At 31.1% G+C, this 13,621-nt stretch overlaps 2 protein-coding genes across 5 annotated transcripts in view; one reads left to right on the plus strand and one right to left on the minus strand.

Annotated features, from left to right (window-relative positions):
* The window catches only part of LOC139777746 (rho guanine nucleotide exchange factor 17), a 59,851-nt gene extending 55,690 nt beyond the window's left edge, over window positions 1–4,161 (plus strand). For both annotated transcript variants that reach the window (XM_071715347.1, XM_071715348.1), the window contains one exon: window positions 345–4,161. The gene's annotated coding sequence lies outside the window, so the exon portion shown is untranslated. The remainder of the gene's footprint in view (window positions 1–344) is intronic.
* On the minus strand, window positions 4,022–13,003 carry LOC139777747 (prostaglandin E2 receptor EP3 subtype). 3 transcript variants are annotated; one of them, XM_071715350.1, is made up of 7 exons: window positions 12,545–13,003; window positions 11,397–11,703; window positions 9,802–10,041; window positions 7,624–7,801; window positions 7,151–7,395; window positions 5,214–5,442; window positions 4,022–4,933 (listed from the first exon to the last, which is right to left on the minus strand). In XM_071715350.1, exons 2-7 carry the CDS (start codon window positions 11,592–11,594, stop codon window positions 4,821–4,823), a joined length of 1,203 nt encoding a protein of 400 aa, XP_071571451.1. In that variant the 5' UTR covers window positions 11,595–11,703; window positions 12,545–13,003; the 3' UTR covers window positions 4,022–4,820. The 3 variants fall into 3 exon arrangements, with proteins under 3 accessions (XP_071571451.1, XP_071571452.1, XP_071571450.1); XM_071715351.1 differs by having other exon boundaries at window positions 7,624–7,798; window positions 11,397–12,218; XM_071715349.1 differs by having other exon boundaries at window positions 11,397–12,218.
* Between the last annotated feature and the right edge of the window lie 618 nt (window positions 13,004–13,621).

Genomic DNA, 13,621 nt, shown 5'->3' on the forward strand with positions numbered 1-13,621 from the left:
ATCTAATCTATTATTATAACATCTAAATGATTATAGATTCATGATTAAAAGTTGATAATTTATCAATCAAATTATACATATAGCACGAAAAGAAGATATTAATAGGTATAAAAGAAGATATCTCGACATTTTTTTATTATAACACAGTAAACTTACAATTAGTAATTTTAAACACTATTATGTATACAATTACACACTAGTACGAATATTAATAGATTTGATTAGTCAAACTTTCTCTAGACAGATCTTAGTTGAGCATGTCTAATCTATGTGGATCTATGTATGTAGACACTGTAAATGAATACTTGAAGGGGGGAATGTAATGAAGATCATCTATATTGCAGGCAAGGGTCGCGGTAAATGAAAGCCGGCATGACACGCCGTGGGAATCGTTGTACGCGCAGCACGCAGGCAGACGTTGCCGTCGTCTGATCGTGGCCGATCAGAACGTATCGGCGCGTCGGGTTTTCAGGGAACGCGGGCGGGTTCTCTGGTTGGTATTAGCTGAGTGGATCAAGAGTAAGATGCGAGAAGTGCACTGCTCTCAAGACGTAAGAAAATATCGATTGCAGCTCGCGCGGGAGTCCGACCGATCGAAGACGGTCATGGACCTGTCTTAGTCATCGTTGCGCGATTTATAAGTGGATTTGTAATTTCCCGATCATGATGAGTTACGTCGGTCTGATGCAAGATCGTTTACCAATGACGAGTGCTCGATGACCGTGAGATTTTGCTTTCTCGATTACATATCCGAAATTATTTGGAGATTAACATATAATAAAACAATTATTATATTTAAATCTGAACGTTTGTATTATTTTCTCTCTACATTGTAAATTGTTCAATTATTAGCAATATGCGTTTGCATTAAATAATCACGATTGCAAAAAAATATGTATATTTATCTCGAGTTGCCTTATATTTGCGATATTTACATGTATTTGAAACTGTTAACTTCCTGTGAATTGAGCACATGCCTTTGGTAAATCATTAATACCGGACGAATCGCGGGATCGCGAATTTCCTGTTGGAAATGGTAGGATCTGATCCTTGATGTAATTCTCGATGTCGATGTATGTTTTGATATCGATTCGCTATACACGAAGATATAGTCTTGAAAGTGGCCCACACGTTAAGTTAACAGATTCCAAAATAACACAAAGGTCCAAAGAACGTCTATAAGAACGTCTACGAAATTTATAAAAATGAAACCTGCTTTTCTTTAAGTAGGGTCTTTACGATACTTTTTAGATGTTTGTCTCGTTTGGATTTGATCCGTGCGTGTATTTTTTTAGCTGCACTTTCTAACATCTTATACGTTTAAAATGGGGAAAAAGATATAGTTGAACTTTTAAGAAAAAGAGTGTTAGGAGAAAATTGTCGAAAAATGTAGAAAGTGTAACTAACAATAAATGTAACAGATCTTCTATTTCAGACCGGATTATGATCAGGTAAAATTATCGACGCTGAGAAATCGACGGGACTTGACAGGACGTCAAATCGAGCTTAATATATGTGTACATGTATCAACTCTGGCCTACATCAATTTTAGCAGATATAGAGAGTATATATATTTCTTACAAATACTGAAGTGCCAAAAAAAAAAAGAAAAAGGGAAAAAAAAGAGAATAAATTTCGCTTCCCCGTTCATCAATTGACTGCGAAAGTACTGATGTACTTCATTATTTCCAGTACATGGTATAATGTAACTCGATGTGTTCGTGTTAATTGTTTAAGAGTTTATCGAGTTTGTGTACATCAAAAAATAGACGGATTTATTTATTTGAAGGAGACGAGAAATAAAGAAATTTGAAGCTTTTACGTATTAGAGGTGACTGTTTATATTTTATCTGTGCGCGCGCGCGCGCGTGTATGTGTGCGTGCGTATGTGTGTGGACTTCATTATCTTCTAGTTAAAACTACAAGTCAGTAAAAACAAATTTACAATTGCAAGCTAATAGAAGTGCCAATAATTATTCTGTCACGAAGTTGCCATCAAGTTGTACACCTTTCTTTTTTTTTAGGCGCTGTTTTTAGAAAAATCATTATTCCAATATCAGAAATCTGCTATAAATTTACAACTTAACTGTGATGGATGTTAAAGCACAATTGTACTTTCAAAAATTAGCTTTTTCCACAATATATTTGATTTAATTAAACTATATTAAATAAAGAATCTTTGATAACAAATAGTCTTTGATCAACAATTCCTCTGGATATAATTACTTGTCTATTTATTTTCTTGAATTGTTTAAGAATTATTATATAATTTATAATGAGAAAAGTATTATAAAGTTAATAATTTAAGAAGAATTCTAAAAGGATTGTACATTACTATTTTATAATGATTTGGTCGTTTATATTCTCCGCATCTACAAGACTTTGCAATCAATGTCGTACTGAATAATGCAGTAATTTAAAAGCACATTTAATTCAAGATGGATTCGATAATGAGCCTGAGGTGCATTTAATAATATTATGAATTATTAATTATACAAGCGTTCGAAGAATGCACTGCTATTTTGATAGAAATGTGCAACATTGATTGTCACAAGTCCGTACCGCAAGTGATTTAAATAATTAACCATGTAATAAACATACAACACACCTGACAATAATTAATTGATAATGAATCGAGATAACTGTATACGAAACCAAACGAAGTGTATGTAGTCTATCTACTATCTAGCTACTATCTATAGATAGTATGTAGTCATTAGTGTTTTGACATCCTTTGTTGTCATGAAAATGCGATTAGTGCAATGGCCAAACAATTATTCCGATTCCGTGCGAACGCAGTGACTTACATGGCATTGTGGATTTGATCAGTATTTAATTTGTTGCGATATAAAAATGAATTGATTCGAGTGAGAAGAATACTATCCATAATTAAATAGATAAAATGGTTATTGCATATATTGTAAAACGGAAGTAAATTTATTGTCACATTATACAATTTTGGCTTTCATGCCTTATTACTATTTCGTTATATTTAAAACAAACAAATCTTTTTAGATAAAGAAATGTGGTATTTGCAATTTTACGGTCTTTCCATACTGTTATTTGCCAATTCTATTTAATGTACCTACATATGTCAGTTGTAATGTTCAAACTAGAATTTTGAATGCACTTGTTTGTTGCATAAAAACGATATTTTTGTCAGAAAGATATTATCAAATTATATAAATTTTTGTCAAATTAATACAAACCAAAATATATGTATATGTACATTTGTGAATGATATATAATCGAATGTAACTTCGATGTCCAAAAAATCAAGCTCCAAGCTCCAAAATATGCAGAGTGTAACAAACATCACAGAAAGTGAGAAGAAATGTTATAGTAATTGCGTTTTTAACTATAATTAAAATTAACTATTTTCAAGTCAAAAGTAAATAATATTAAAAGACGTCATTCTTTTATATAATACAAATTAATAATATTAAATATAACAAAAAATTTTTTTTATTAGCAGCAACAGTTAAATATCTGACTGCAAATCATATTTTTAATGTTTTAGCGAAGAAATGTTGACATATATTATGTCTCTTTATGCGAATATTTATATACTTTATCTTTTATATATTACAAGTAAATAAATAACATATGGATCAATGCAAGTGCAATCACAATAACATTCTGTTACATTCTGTATAGGCAAAATGTATACATATTTTAGTTAAACTTGCATTTGAGATATGTATATTTCTTCCGAACGACTCGACTTTTCGACGGTGAGTAACTTATTTTTAACATTGTCAGTAACTAACAGCGAGTTACCTGCCGACATAATTATACTTGTATTACTTGTATAACTTCATTCGATCCTTGATTTATCTCGCGCTGCGCTTCGCCATTTCGATCATTATAATATATCGGGTAGCGCGACGTGACGATATTTTAGATATTCTGCACAGAGAGTGCGAAGCATATGTTTGCATTCTATTCTTTTTGTACACGAGAATAGTCGTGGGTGTATGTCTGTCCTGGATGGAGAACGGAAGGTGAGTCGTGATCTAGATAATTTCGGATTAACGTTTATTTGAAAGTTGTTAAACGCGCAAGTGTTACGCGGTATACATAAAATACATTAACATATGTATGTATGATATTATGTACAAATAACGATATTCGTTTAAAATAAAGTCGTTTACAAATATACTGACAGCATTCCTACGCTCTAGGTTGCAATTGCACATACAATACGGAATATAGTGTAAGAGGTATGTAGAATAGACTTCTCTCTTATGGTACATTGCGTCCAAGATTCGACAATATTTTAAATACATGTGATTGACATAAATCTTTAAAATTATCTTTTTATTTTATATTCTAAATTAAATTTAGATGTAAGAACGTGTATGAACTTTATATCGTAAACTTTTCTACATTTTCTTTTCGAAATCCTCCATAATATTGAGATTTATATTTGTATTCTATATATTTTGAATGTTTAGTATTAAAAAAATATTTCTTAATCAGCCATGGTTACACTTTGGTTTTCGGCGCTTAATTGCATTACGTCATTCATTCTCGCGCTCTCGTTACTGACTAGAAGCTTACGTATATAAACAAACATATTCAAGTATATATCATATTTCTTATTTACAAATAAAAATTCTCTTTTTTAAAATCAAATTTTGATCAAATTTTTCGTGTACAAAATATTAACATCACTTTCACTTGCCTCATGCAAATGAACGGAGTCAATCAAAAATTGGTCGAATGTCTCTCCAGTTTCGAAGCGATTCAAATGCTTACATGCGGATTACATCGTGATTTTTCAATCGCTTTAGGAAGATCATTCGCATAGGTCGATCTCAGAGAGATGCTGTAACCAGATGCGAATCGTGCTCTTCGCTGACAGGGGTCGATGGAGCCTCAGTGATCGGCGTGGGTGGATCCCCGGTGCTACATTGGTGATCCGTCGTGCCTGTTGCACAAAATAGTTTTTATGACAATGCTATAAATTTTATTTTTACTTTGTCTTTTATCTCCCAACAGCTACAATCTTATTTTTCCAACTTTATTTAATTCGTTGTATTTTATTTTATTTTTTACTACAACGATCTTATAAAGTTGATAATTAATATTTACTTTATATATAAGTAATTTTAATCTATATAAATCTTTTTTGTTAATACAATTGTTGCGGCATGGATAAAAATACGTAAGGCATTATTTATTTTTTAATCATTCGTATATTGTCTCACCTGTAAAAGAATTGGAGCGGCTTCGATACGGCCAGCAGATCCTACAGAGGGGCTTCAGCAATCGAAATCTTGGCCGTGGCACTCGCAAAAGTACGTAAATATATGGATCCAGGGTAAAGTGAATGCATAAAAGAATATCGGCTACGATGTGGAAGATTCGAATGCATTTCCGTACAGTGACCGCCGTTTTAGGTAACTGCATCGCGAATTGAGCCAATGGAATAGAAATCTAAAGAAGGAAATAAAAACAATTTAGCAATTTAGAGTTTAATATTAAATTAAACTAATAAAAAATTGATTGAATTATTGCAGATAAAATATTACAAAGAAAAATCTTCAAGAATAGAGAGATGCATTTGTGTGTGCAACTATTATTAAATCTTTTTTTTACAAAAATTTTTATAAATAAAATAGATTTTATATATATATATATATATATATATATATATATATATATAACAATAACGTTTCTAATTTATTTAAAAAAATATTTGTTAAATCTATTTATTTTGCGAATTAATTTTCTCTGCGCGTAAATTTTTTCGTCACTTGGCAAAACCGTCAACAGGATGAAATCACTTCAGAGACGAACAGAATATTGGCTCGCGGATGTCTCGATGGCTTGTACGTGAAACTATTCTCAAATATCCATCATTTACCCTCGACCTTCAGTTATAGCGGAAGCGCGCGATATTTTTGTACTGGTTAGATGTAATAAATAATAATAATCGATTATTGTTTCCTGCAAGAAGATGCTCACTCTAAGTCAATCAATTTATTTAAAAATACAATGTAACTATTTACGTTCTATCAGAATATTTATTTGATATTAATATACTCTTCACATTATCTACTTATTACTAGTAATCGTATTGTTATTATATTTCCTGCTACTTCTCTTTCTTCTTATTATCATTATTACTTATAATTAGAAAATTGTAGCAACAGTTTATATATTTATGTTTCGTAATTTTTTCATTTTTTATCTTTAAATAAAATCTTCTTTAAAAACAAATCTTCTCGACAAAAACATTTTTTATGTCATCGAATGACATATGAAAGCGTCGAGAATCATTTTGTTATAAAAATCTTTTATCTCTTCTTTCATCTCAATGCTATCAAGATTAAAATGGACGAGCATGAACGTCGTAAATATAACAGAAAACATTCGACTAAAACAACACTTTGCAGGCAAATCACATGCAGGCAAATGTGGACACTATCGAACCCCTGGATCGGAACTGCCGAAAGTAGAATCTCGTGACAAAAATTTCTCAAGGCTACATAATATAGTTGTGACGACGAGTAATGTACTAGTATGTGAAAAGAAACTTGTATTTCAACCAAGGACTTCCCTCTTAACTACAAGAGAGGAAAAATGATAACCATCCTTCATGGGAATTACGTAACGCTCTATCTTCATTCTACGATTCGATACTGTTTACTGTCTATAGATAGACATCAACCTACATCTATTACCTGAAACCTTCAACCAATCCTTACTGCATGCATAAAACACGTAAAAGATCGATTGAATTGATCTGTTTCCTTTTTTTGCCTTGACCGCTATTTTATTACTTTTATCTGTTAGAGTCTGATGATATAGATTATAGATAATCGTTTATGAAATGGAAGGACACATCAATGAATGTGTATGATATATATTCATGCTTTTTCTAAATATAAAAGAATGATAAGAAACAGGAAAATACTTTAAAAGAATAAAAAAAAGTTCATATTATTTTATTACATTAGCTTTTTTACTTGATAAGATAAAATCTATTTTCTGTAATTTATTATCTTATTACTGTATTTCTTATCATTATTTTACTTTTTACATTGCTTATTTATATTAATTATTTATTAATTGCTTTTTTACCCAGTTTATCATAAATTTAAACTATAATACATAATTATAATTAAGTCGATAAACTTACCATTTGTGGCATCCAGCAGATAACGAATGATATCGATAATACAGCCATAAGCCTTGCGAATGCTCTTTCTTCAGTCGTAGCAACCATTTCCGGTTGATTTACTGGTCTGGCTACGGTCAGCAAAGGTTTCGCTCTTGATGAAGCTCTGGAGATTCTCCTAAGGGCAATTGTACGACGACTCAGTTTACTCAAGGCCCTAGAAACCGCCAAGTTGCACCAGACAATCGACAAACACAAAAGAGTACCTATAATTTAAAAAAAAATGTAATATTTATTAGTCTGAAAATAATTCTTTTACAATTGGATCTTTTTTGCTAACCGGAAACATAATTATATTTATAGTAATTATTATATAAATGTTGATGTGTTTATAGTATAATTAACAAAAGAAACTAATCTACAAAATAAATAATGTTATATTTTGTTAATTATCAATAATTCTCTTTTTTTATTATCTTCTCATGTATGCTTACCAAAAACGAACCATACATAAGCATAAGCGATATCACTCGGCTCGGTAGCCTCTCGGTAACGCATGCATTGTTCGCCTTTATAATATAATCCGAAGCCCATAACTGGAAGACTAGTCATTGCCAATGCGACCAACCAAAGCGCCAACATACAACGCACAATTACCGGATACGTCACCTGCTGGAAGATACATGCGTGTCATCCATTAAGATATCGAGATACGACGATGCGGGTATCGACTCCTTGCTGAACTTTTGATTACGATAGCTATACAAATTGAAGAAGCCGGGAAAAACCGGCTTCGGCGTAATTTATTTTGCCACAACAAAAAAAAAGGATACAAAAACTAGTAATCTTCATTTATAAATTTGTTTATAAACTTTTAATAATTTTTGTTTCTATTTGTAAATCTGGAGAAATAATTTCATCTCTTCTTTATAAAGAAATATTTTTTAAGAAAATTAAATGTAATCTTTCATGAATAAGAAATGCTGTTATTAAATGTGCGTTAAGCCTTAAGCTCAAATCGCTAATATTGAGTCTTAGACATTCATCTATAGATTAAGAATTTTCTATGTATTTAAATAATACAGGTATAAATTATAGACTATAACATATATAGAATTATAATATTTTTCTGGAAAAATCAAATTTGATGTTTCAGATTTATATCTTAGATATCTTCTTCTTTAACAACCATGAAGATTTTTTAAATTAAAATCATTAGATTAAATTCCTAAGGGAAACTTTTAAATTTATTATCTCCCGATACTCGCATAAATCTTCTATGTTACATGATCTGGATTTATGCGCTCGCCAATTCTTTGCTCTTCAGAGGCCTTTTGGAAAGGATAGAATTTTATCAAAGAACCAAGAAAAAACCGAGATATCAAAGAAGACCGATAATCTAATTATCACCAAATGATAATTCGTCCAATTTTATTCATGTATTGTAACATGCGGTTCTCATGACACATGACAACCAGGATAAGATGAAAATATACTGATGTCTAAAGTTTTGTTAAATATTTATAAGTAGGTCAACATGCGAAAAATAACATACGTTCGTGACGCCTTGTTTTGAACTACGAACCACGTCGTTCAAAACATTTCGAGAACATCGTTCCGCGTAAAATCTTACGAAATTCTCAAGGGCAATTGCCTCTTAAAATCAATGAAAACGGTATTTGTATCAAATTAAATCGTCCAAGATTGACCAGAAATCATGCTGGCGCCTGATAAATCTATCGATTCTTCATATGCGGCTTTATATCAGTTTTGCATGATCCGTGCGTAGAGCGATATCTCGGAACTATATCGCAATCGAAAACATGACCTATTTATTAGTCTTTTAAGATATTTAAGAATAATCTTTTTATATATTTATAAATTCAAAAATTTATTAATCTACAATCTACTATTTTCGTGTTTTTATGAACAAACATAGATATAAATAACGCGCGTTGCAAATTATTACTTTAATTTAATAGCATTTCCCTGAGAATATTTCGAATTATAGGTGGGGTTTTCTTGGAAATAATAATATTTGATGAAGTGCGACATAACTGTAGCGGTAATCATCTCCAATTACTTGCAATCTTGGATACTGCGTCTGAATAAGATGATCACGCTGTGTAAATTGACGTCAGCTTCTATCGTTCCGCGATCAATACTTGCTCAATTAATGATCGTGAAATTATTCGAATTTATTAATTTGCCGAAACGGCATTTCCTTGTAGTCTTAGTACTCCTATATCAACACGCAGTTGTATTTCAAGCAAAAATAGATTTCTAACTCGTCGATCAATCGTTCTCCCTCCTTTTATTCCATCTTTATGGTAAAATACGGTCGTTCTATAAGCGTCTGTCTTAGCTTTGGAATGGCACACGTGTATAAATTTTCTCACACGCGTTAGTTTGTTCGCATTAAACGAAACCATGTCGTAAATTATAACGTGCGATTTACTTTGGTAACACGCTTAGTGCGTTAACTTATGGTCACAATAAATATAAAAGAGAATCCATTTCTCTAATAGATTACACACGATCGCACAATTTTTTTATTTTCTTTATTTAATTTGCGTAAAGAATTTAACTAATTCATTTCTTTTCTGTATAAAAAATTATCTGCAATTTGTAAGTACATCACCATTACTATATTATCTTAAACTTAGGCTTACCTTTTGGTAAACAAAGGGTCTCGTCAAAGCTAACCACCTCTCCGCCGCCATGACGATGGCGACGCAGCCGCTGAAGAGACCAAAAAGTCGCCAGACTACTCGCAGAGAACAGAATATTCTTGTGGATGTCACACCGTCCGCATAAATTGTAACATACATCTGTACCAACATCCCCAATAACGCCACGAGATCGTTGGTTGCCAGACAACGCAGCATCAACAAGTGCTTGCGATTTCTTCTCTGAAATAAAACAAATTTATCATTCTATTATTTTTTACTATGAGGAGGATAACACACTTTTTGCTAAAACAACATTAAGTTGACAAAAACATATTTTTGCTATTATGTAATAGAGAAATATATTTTTTATATGAAATTATTTATATTAAATAATTTATATAATTTATTAATAAAATATTGAACTATTTGTATTTAACAAAAAAATAAACAATTATTTTCGACTAAACTAGCAATTTATTATAACGTTCACATATACGATGTTTCGACTGTTGTTTTTGATTCTTCTCACTCTAAAAATAAAACGAAATTATAAATACAAAGGAACACAGATATCAAGCCATAAACAAAAAGGAAAGGATCGGTACCTATGTCATAAACTTAAAAATAGCTGCTCGAAGCATCTTATTAGTTACGAATTTTTTCCCGGAAATTTATATCTAAAAGATAAATTAAAAATTAGTCAGAATGATAACACCAAAAAGTTTTTAGATATGAATTTCCGGGAAAAAACTTGTAACTAATAAGATGCTCCAAGCTATTTTTAACTTTATGACATAGGTACCGATCCTTTCCTTTTTGTTTATGGCTTGATATCTGTGTCCTTTTATGATTTCGCTATTTATTTTTAGAGTGTACTTGATAAGGACCAAAAACAATGATCGAAACTTTATATGTGAACGTTATAATAAATTGTCAGTTTGGTCAAAATAAATTGTTTTTCTTGTTAGTCACTACTGGCGAAGAAAATAATTACTTCGGTTTATTTGTATTTATTTGTTTATTAAAAAATATTTAATATAATTTTATATTTATTGAAAATTATTCTACAAAGAAAAATCGTAAAACGTCCTAATAGTATTATAAAAAAGGTTTAACTTTTTGTCGGTGGAATCAAGTTTGGATCGATCATTGGACTTAATATACCATCAGATCAAACATTAGAAAAAAGCATTTTTATTTTTTTCGCGTAATTAATATTTGGATTTAATTAAATAGCATTATTCTTAAACATATTCTCAATATATATTAATATCTTAATTTAACTAATCCAGCTAAAAAGAAAATATATTAAATTTGTGTATATTTTTAAAAAATACTTTAATAATAGAAATACAATAAGTAAGTCCTTATTAGATATACTTTTGATTATAAACCACAAAAAAATTTATTTTGAGAAAAATGGCATTATAATTTATGTAATATATAATTTCTTTAATATTTGTTTTATTAGTATAACAGTTATTACAATATATTACAAAAACTTATTAATAAATGCATTATAATAAGCATATCTACTATAAAAATTATATTAATTAATATAAACTGATAAATGATCTTATTTCCCTGTGAATTACCTTGTCCCGATGGAAAAGTATTACCAGGGCAGACACGTTACCAATGACACCGGTTATGTAGACGAGGGTCAATATAAGCTGAGATACAAAAGTTACATGTCTCTTTCGCGCAACACTTGTCCCTATGTTAGTCATCATCATCGTCTTATTAAACGCAAAAGTTGATAAAGTATCGTTCTGCCAGTTATCCGCCAACATGATTGCGATATGTGGTTTTAGGAAGATACGTGGTTTTCGGGACTTTCCGCCTATTTTTCGTTTCCTCAATTTCGTCGAAGAACTTATCTTAATGTGACGTAAAGCGTTACTATAATGAAGTATAGTATTCAGTATACAGTCACAATGGCCTGACTTTACCAATGCAGACAACCGACATTCACATCAACTATAATCCGATGTAAATCATCCGTTATCTCTTTTTAAAATATATCGATTTCAATTCTCACTTTTCTCATGCGTGATTATTTTTGTTTAGTTTAAAATATTAGCATCAATCGTATTGTAATCACTAATATATATATATTTTTTTATAATATATATATTTTTTCAAGTTTAACTTTATATAGATTGGCACTATGGATCCAAAGAAGATGGATAGAAATTTCTTCTGTCATCTACAGAATGCGCATTACATTACGTTTATGCAGTCTCAGTTCGTTGCATTTTTGTCCTCGCGTTCCAAAAGGTATACAACTCTTTGTTGCTACTTGTATAACAATTCTTGTATAATGATTCTTGCATGTTCAATATTTTTTTGCAGTATTTGCAGCAACGTTTTCAAGAAGAATAATTAAAATAGGATCAACAAGATATTCTACATGTCTGCAAAAGTATAATAATTTATAATAGTTACTACATACTAATTGCAGAAGATGAAAACCAGAATTTAAACGCAATTAATGACAAAGATAATTAATTGTGAGGAAAAGATTAAAATTGAGAAGGTTCTGAATTGTGGATATCGCAATTAAAACTTCTTAACAATGAAGGATTTATAATATAAAAGGTAGAAAGATTTTAAAGCTTATTAATCATAAAGCTATTAAAGCAATCTAAAGATTAAGATTACAAAAATTTTAAATGTTTGAGAATATTATTTCCAATAGTTTAGTTTTATAACGGAATTTTATAGTGTAATATTTACGCACAGCGTGAAAATTCCGAACAGTTGTATTCACAGCCAATTTTAACAGTCACTTTTACGATACAGTTATTGTAAAAATCTCAAAATATTTTGAGATTCTATAATTCCTCGAATTTTTTCTAATATAGATTTTAACGCGGAGGAAATTGCAAGTTTAGAAAATCGCAGCCATCTCTCAGTAAATTCAATCCTCGAAGCTCTTCCAATCGTTCGCCGTCTCATCTGAGATTCTTCAAGACGATAATCTTGCACGGTTTCGCTTGAATCGTTGTCTATTAATCCGGACTTTTAATCCGATTTTCGTATCGATAAGCAACGCCGATCACCCGTCGCGCTCTTCTCGTCGCAGGAAATCCTGGAGAGCCAACGATCGACGACGCGAACTTGCGAATCTTTCGATTGAAAATAGATAGGAACGAGAATTTCAGAGGATATCAAGAGATTCCTTCGATGAGTGGAGTCACCGCTTGACTGATCGTACCCACGCGGTAGGATCCAGTTTTGTTTACTCCCGAAGACCGACTTAATCGTATTGGCGCCTGCGCGGAGTCTTCAAGATTAATCGTCGAGAAGTCATCCATCATATATTTATTAATAAAATTCATCAGAAGCGTCACCGACGCAAACGTTAGATCAGAGTACACAATTTAATTAAATTATTATACAATTATTTTCACGAAAGTGTTTGCGTGCTATTTTAGTTTTGATAAATTTTAGAATGCACGATATTATTTTATCGAAAATGGTTGTGAGTCAAAATTTTAATTTTATATCTTCTATTAATAGCAACTAGTAAGAAGATCATATACCAAAATCATTTATATGAGTAAACAGTTTGCCTTTCGGTGCATGTCTCGCAAACGGATTCAAGCAAATTCCAATTCGTTGGCATGCGGATAATTATGAATAATGTATGTTACACGTACTTTTTTGTATACAAGACGACGCACCAGTCAATAAATAATTTCAAGCACGGAAACGATAATGCGCTAAACAAACGATGCAGAACACAATGAAATGCATTCCTAGCAAGGAATGGCAATAAACTTTGCGCGGATCTGTCAATATCTCGGTGCAATCC

The sequence above is a fragment of the Temnothorax nylanderi genome, unplaced genomic scaffold (genome assembly GCF_030848795.1).
Source record: "Temnothorax nylanderi isolate EJ_2023f unplaced genomic scaffold, tnyl_v1.0 TNYL_tig0160_pilon, whole genome shotgun sequence".
Lineage (NCBI taxonomy): Eukaryota > Metazoa > Arthropoda > Insecta > Hymenoptera > Formicidae > Temnothorax > Temnothorax nylanderi.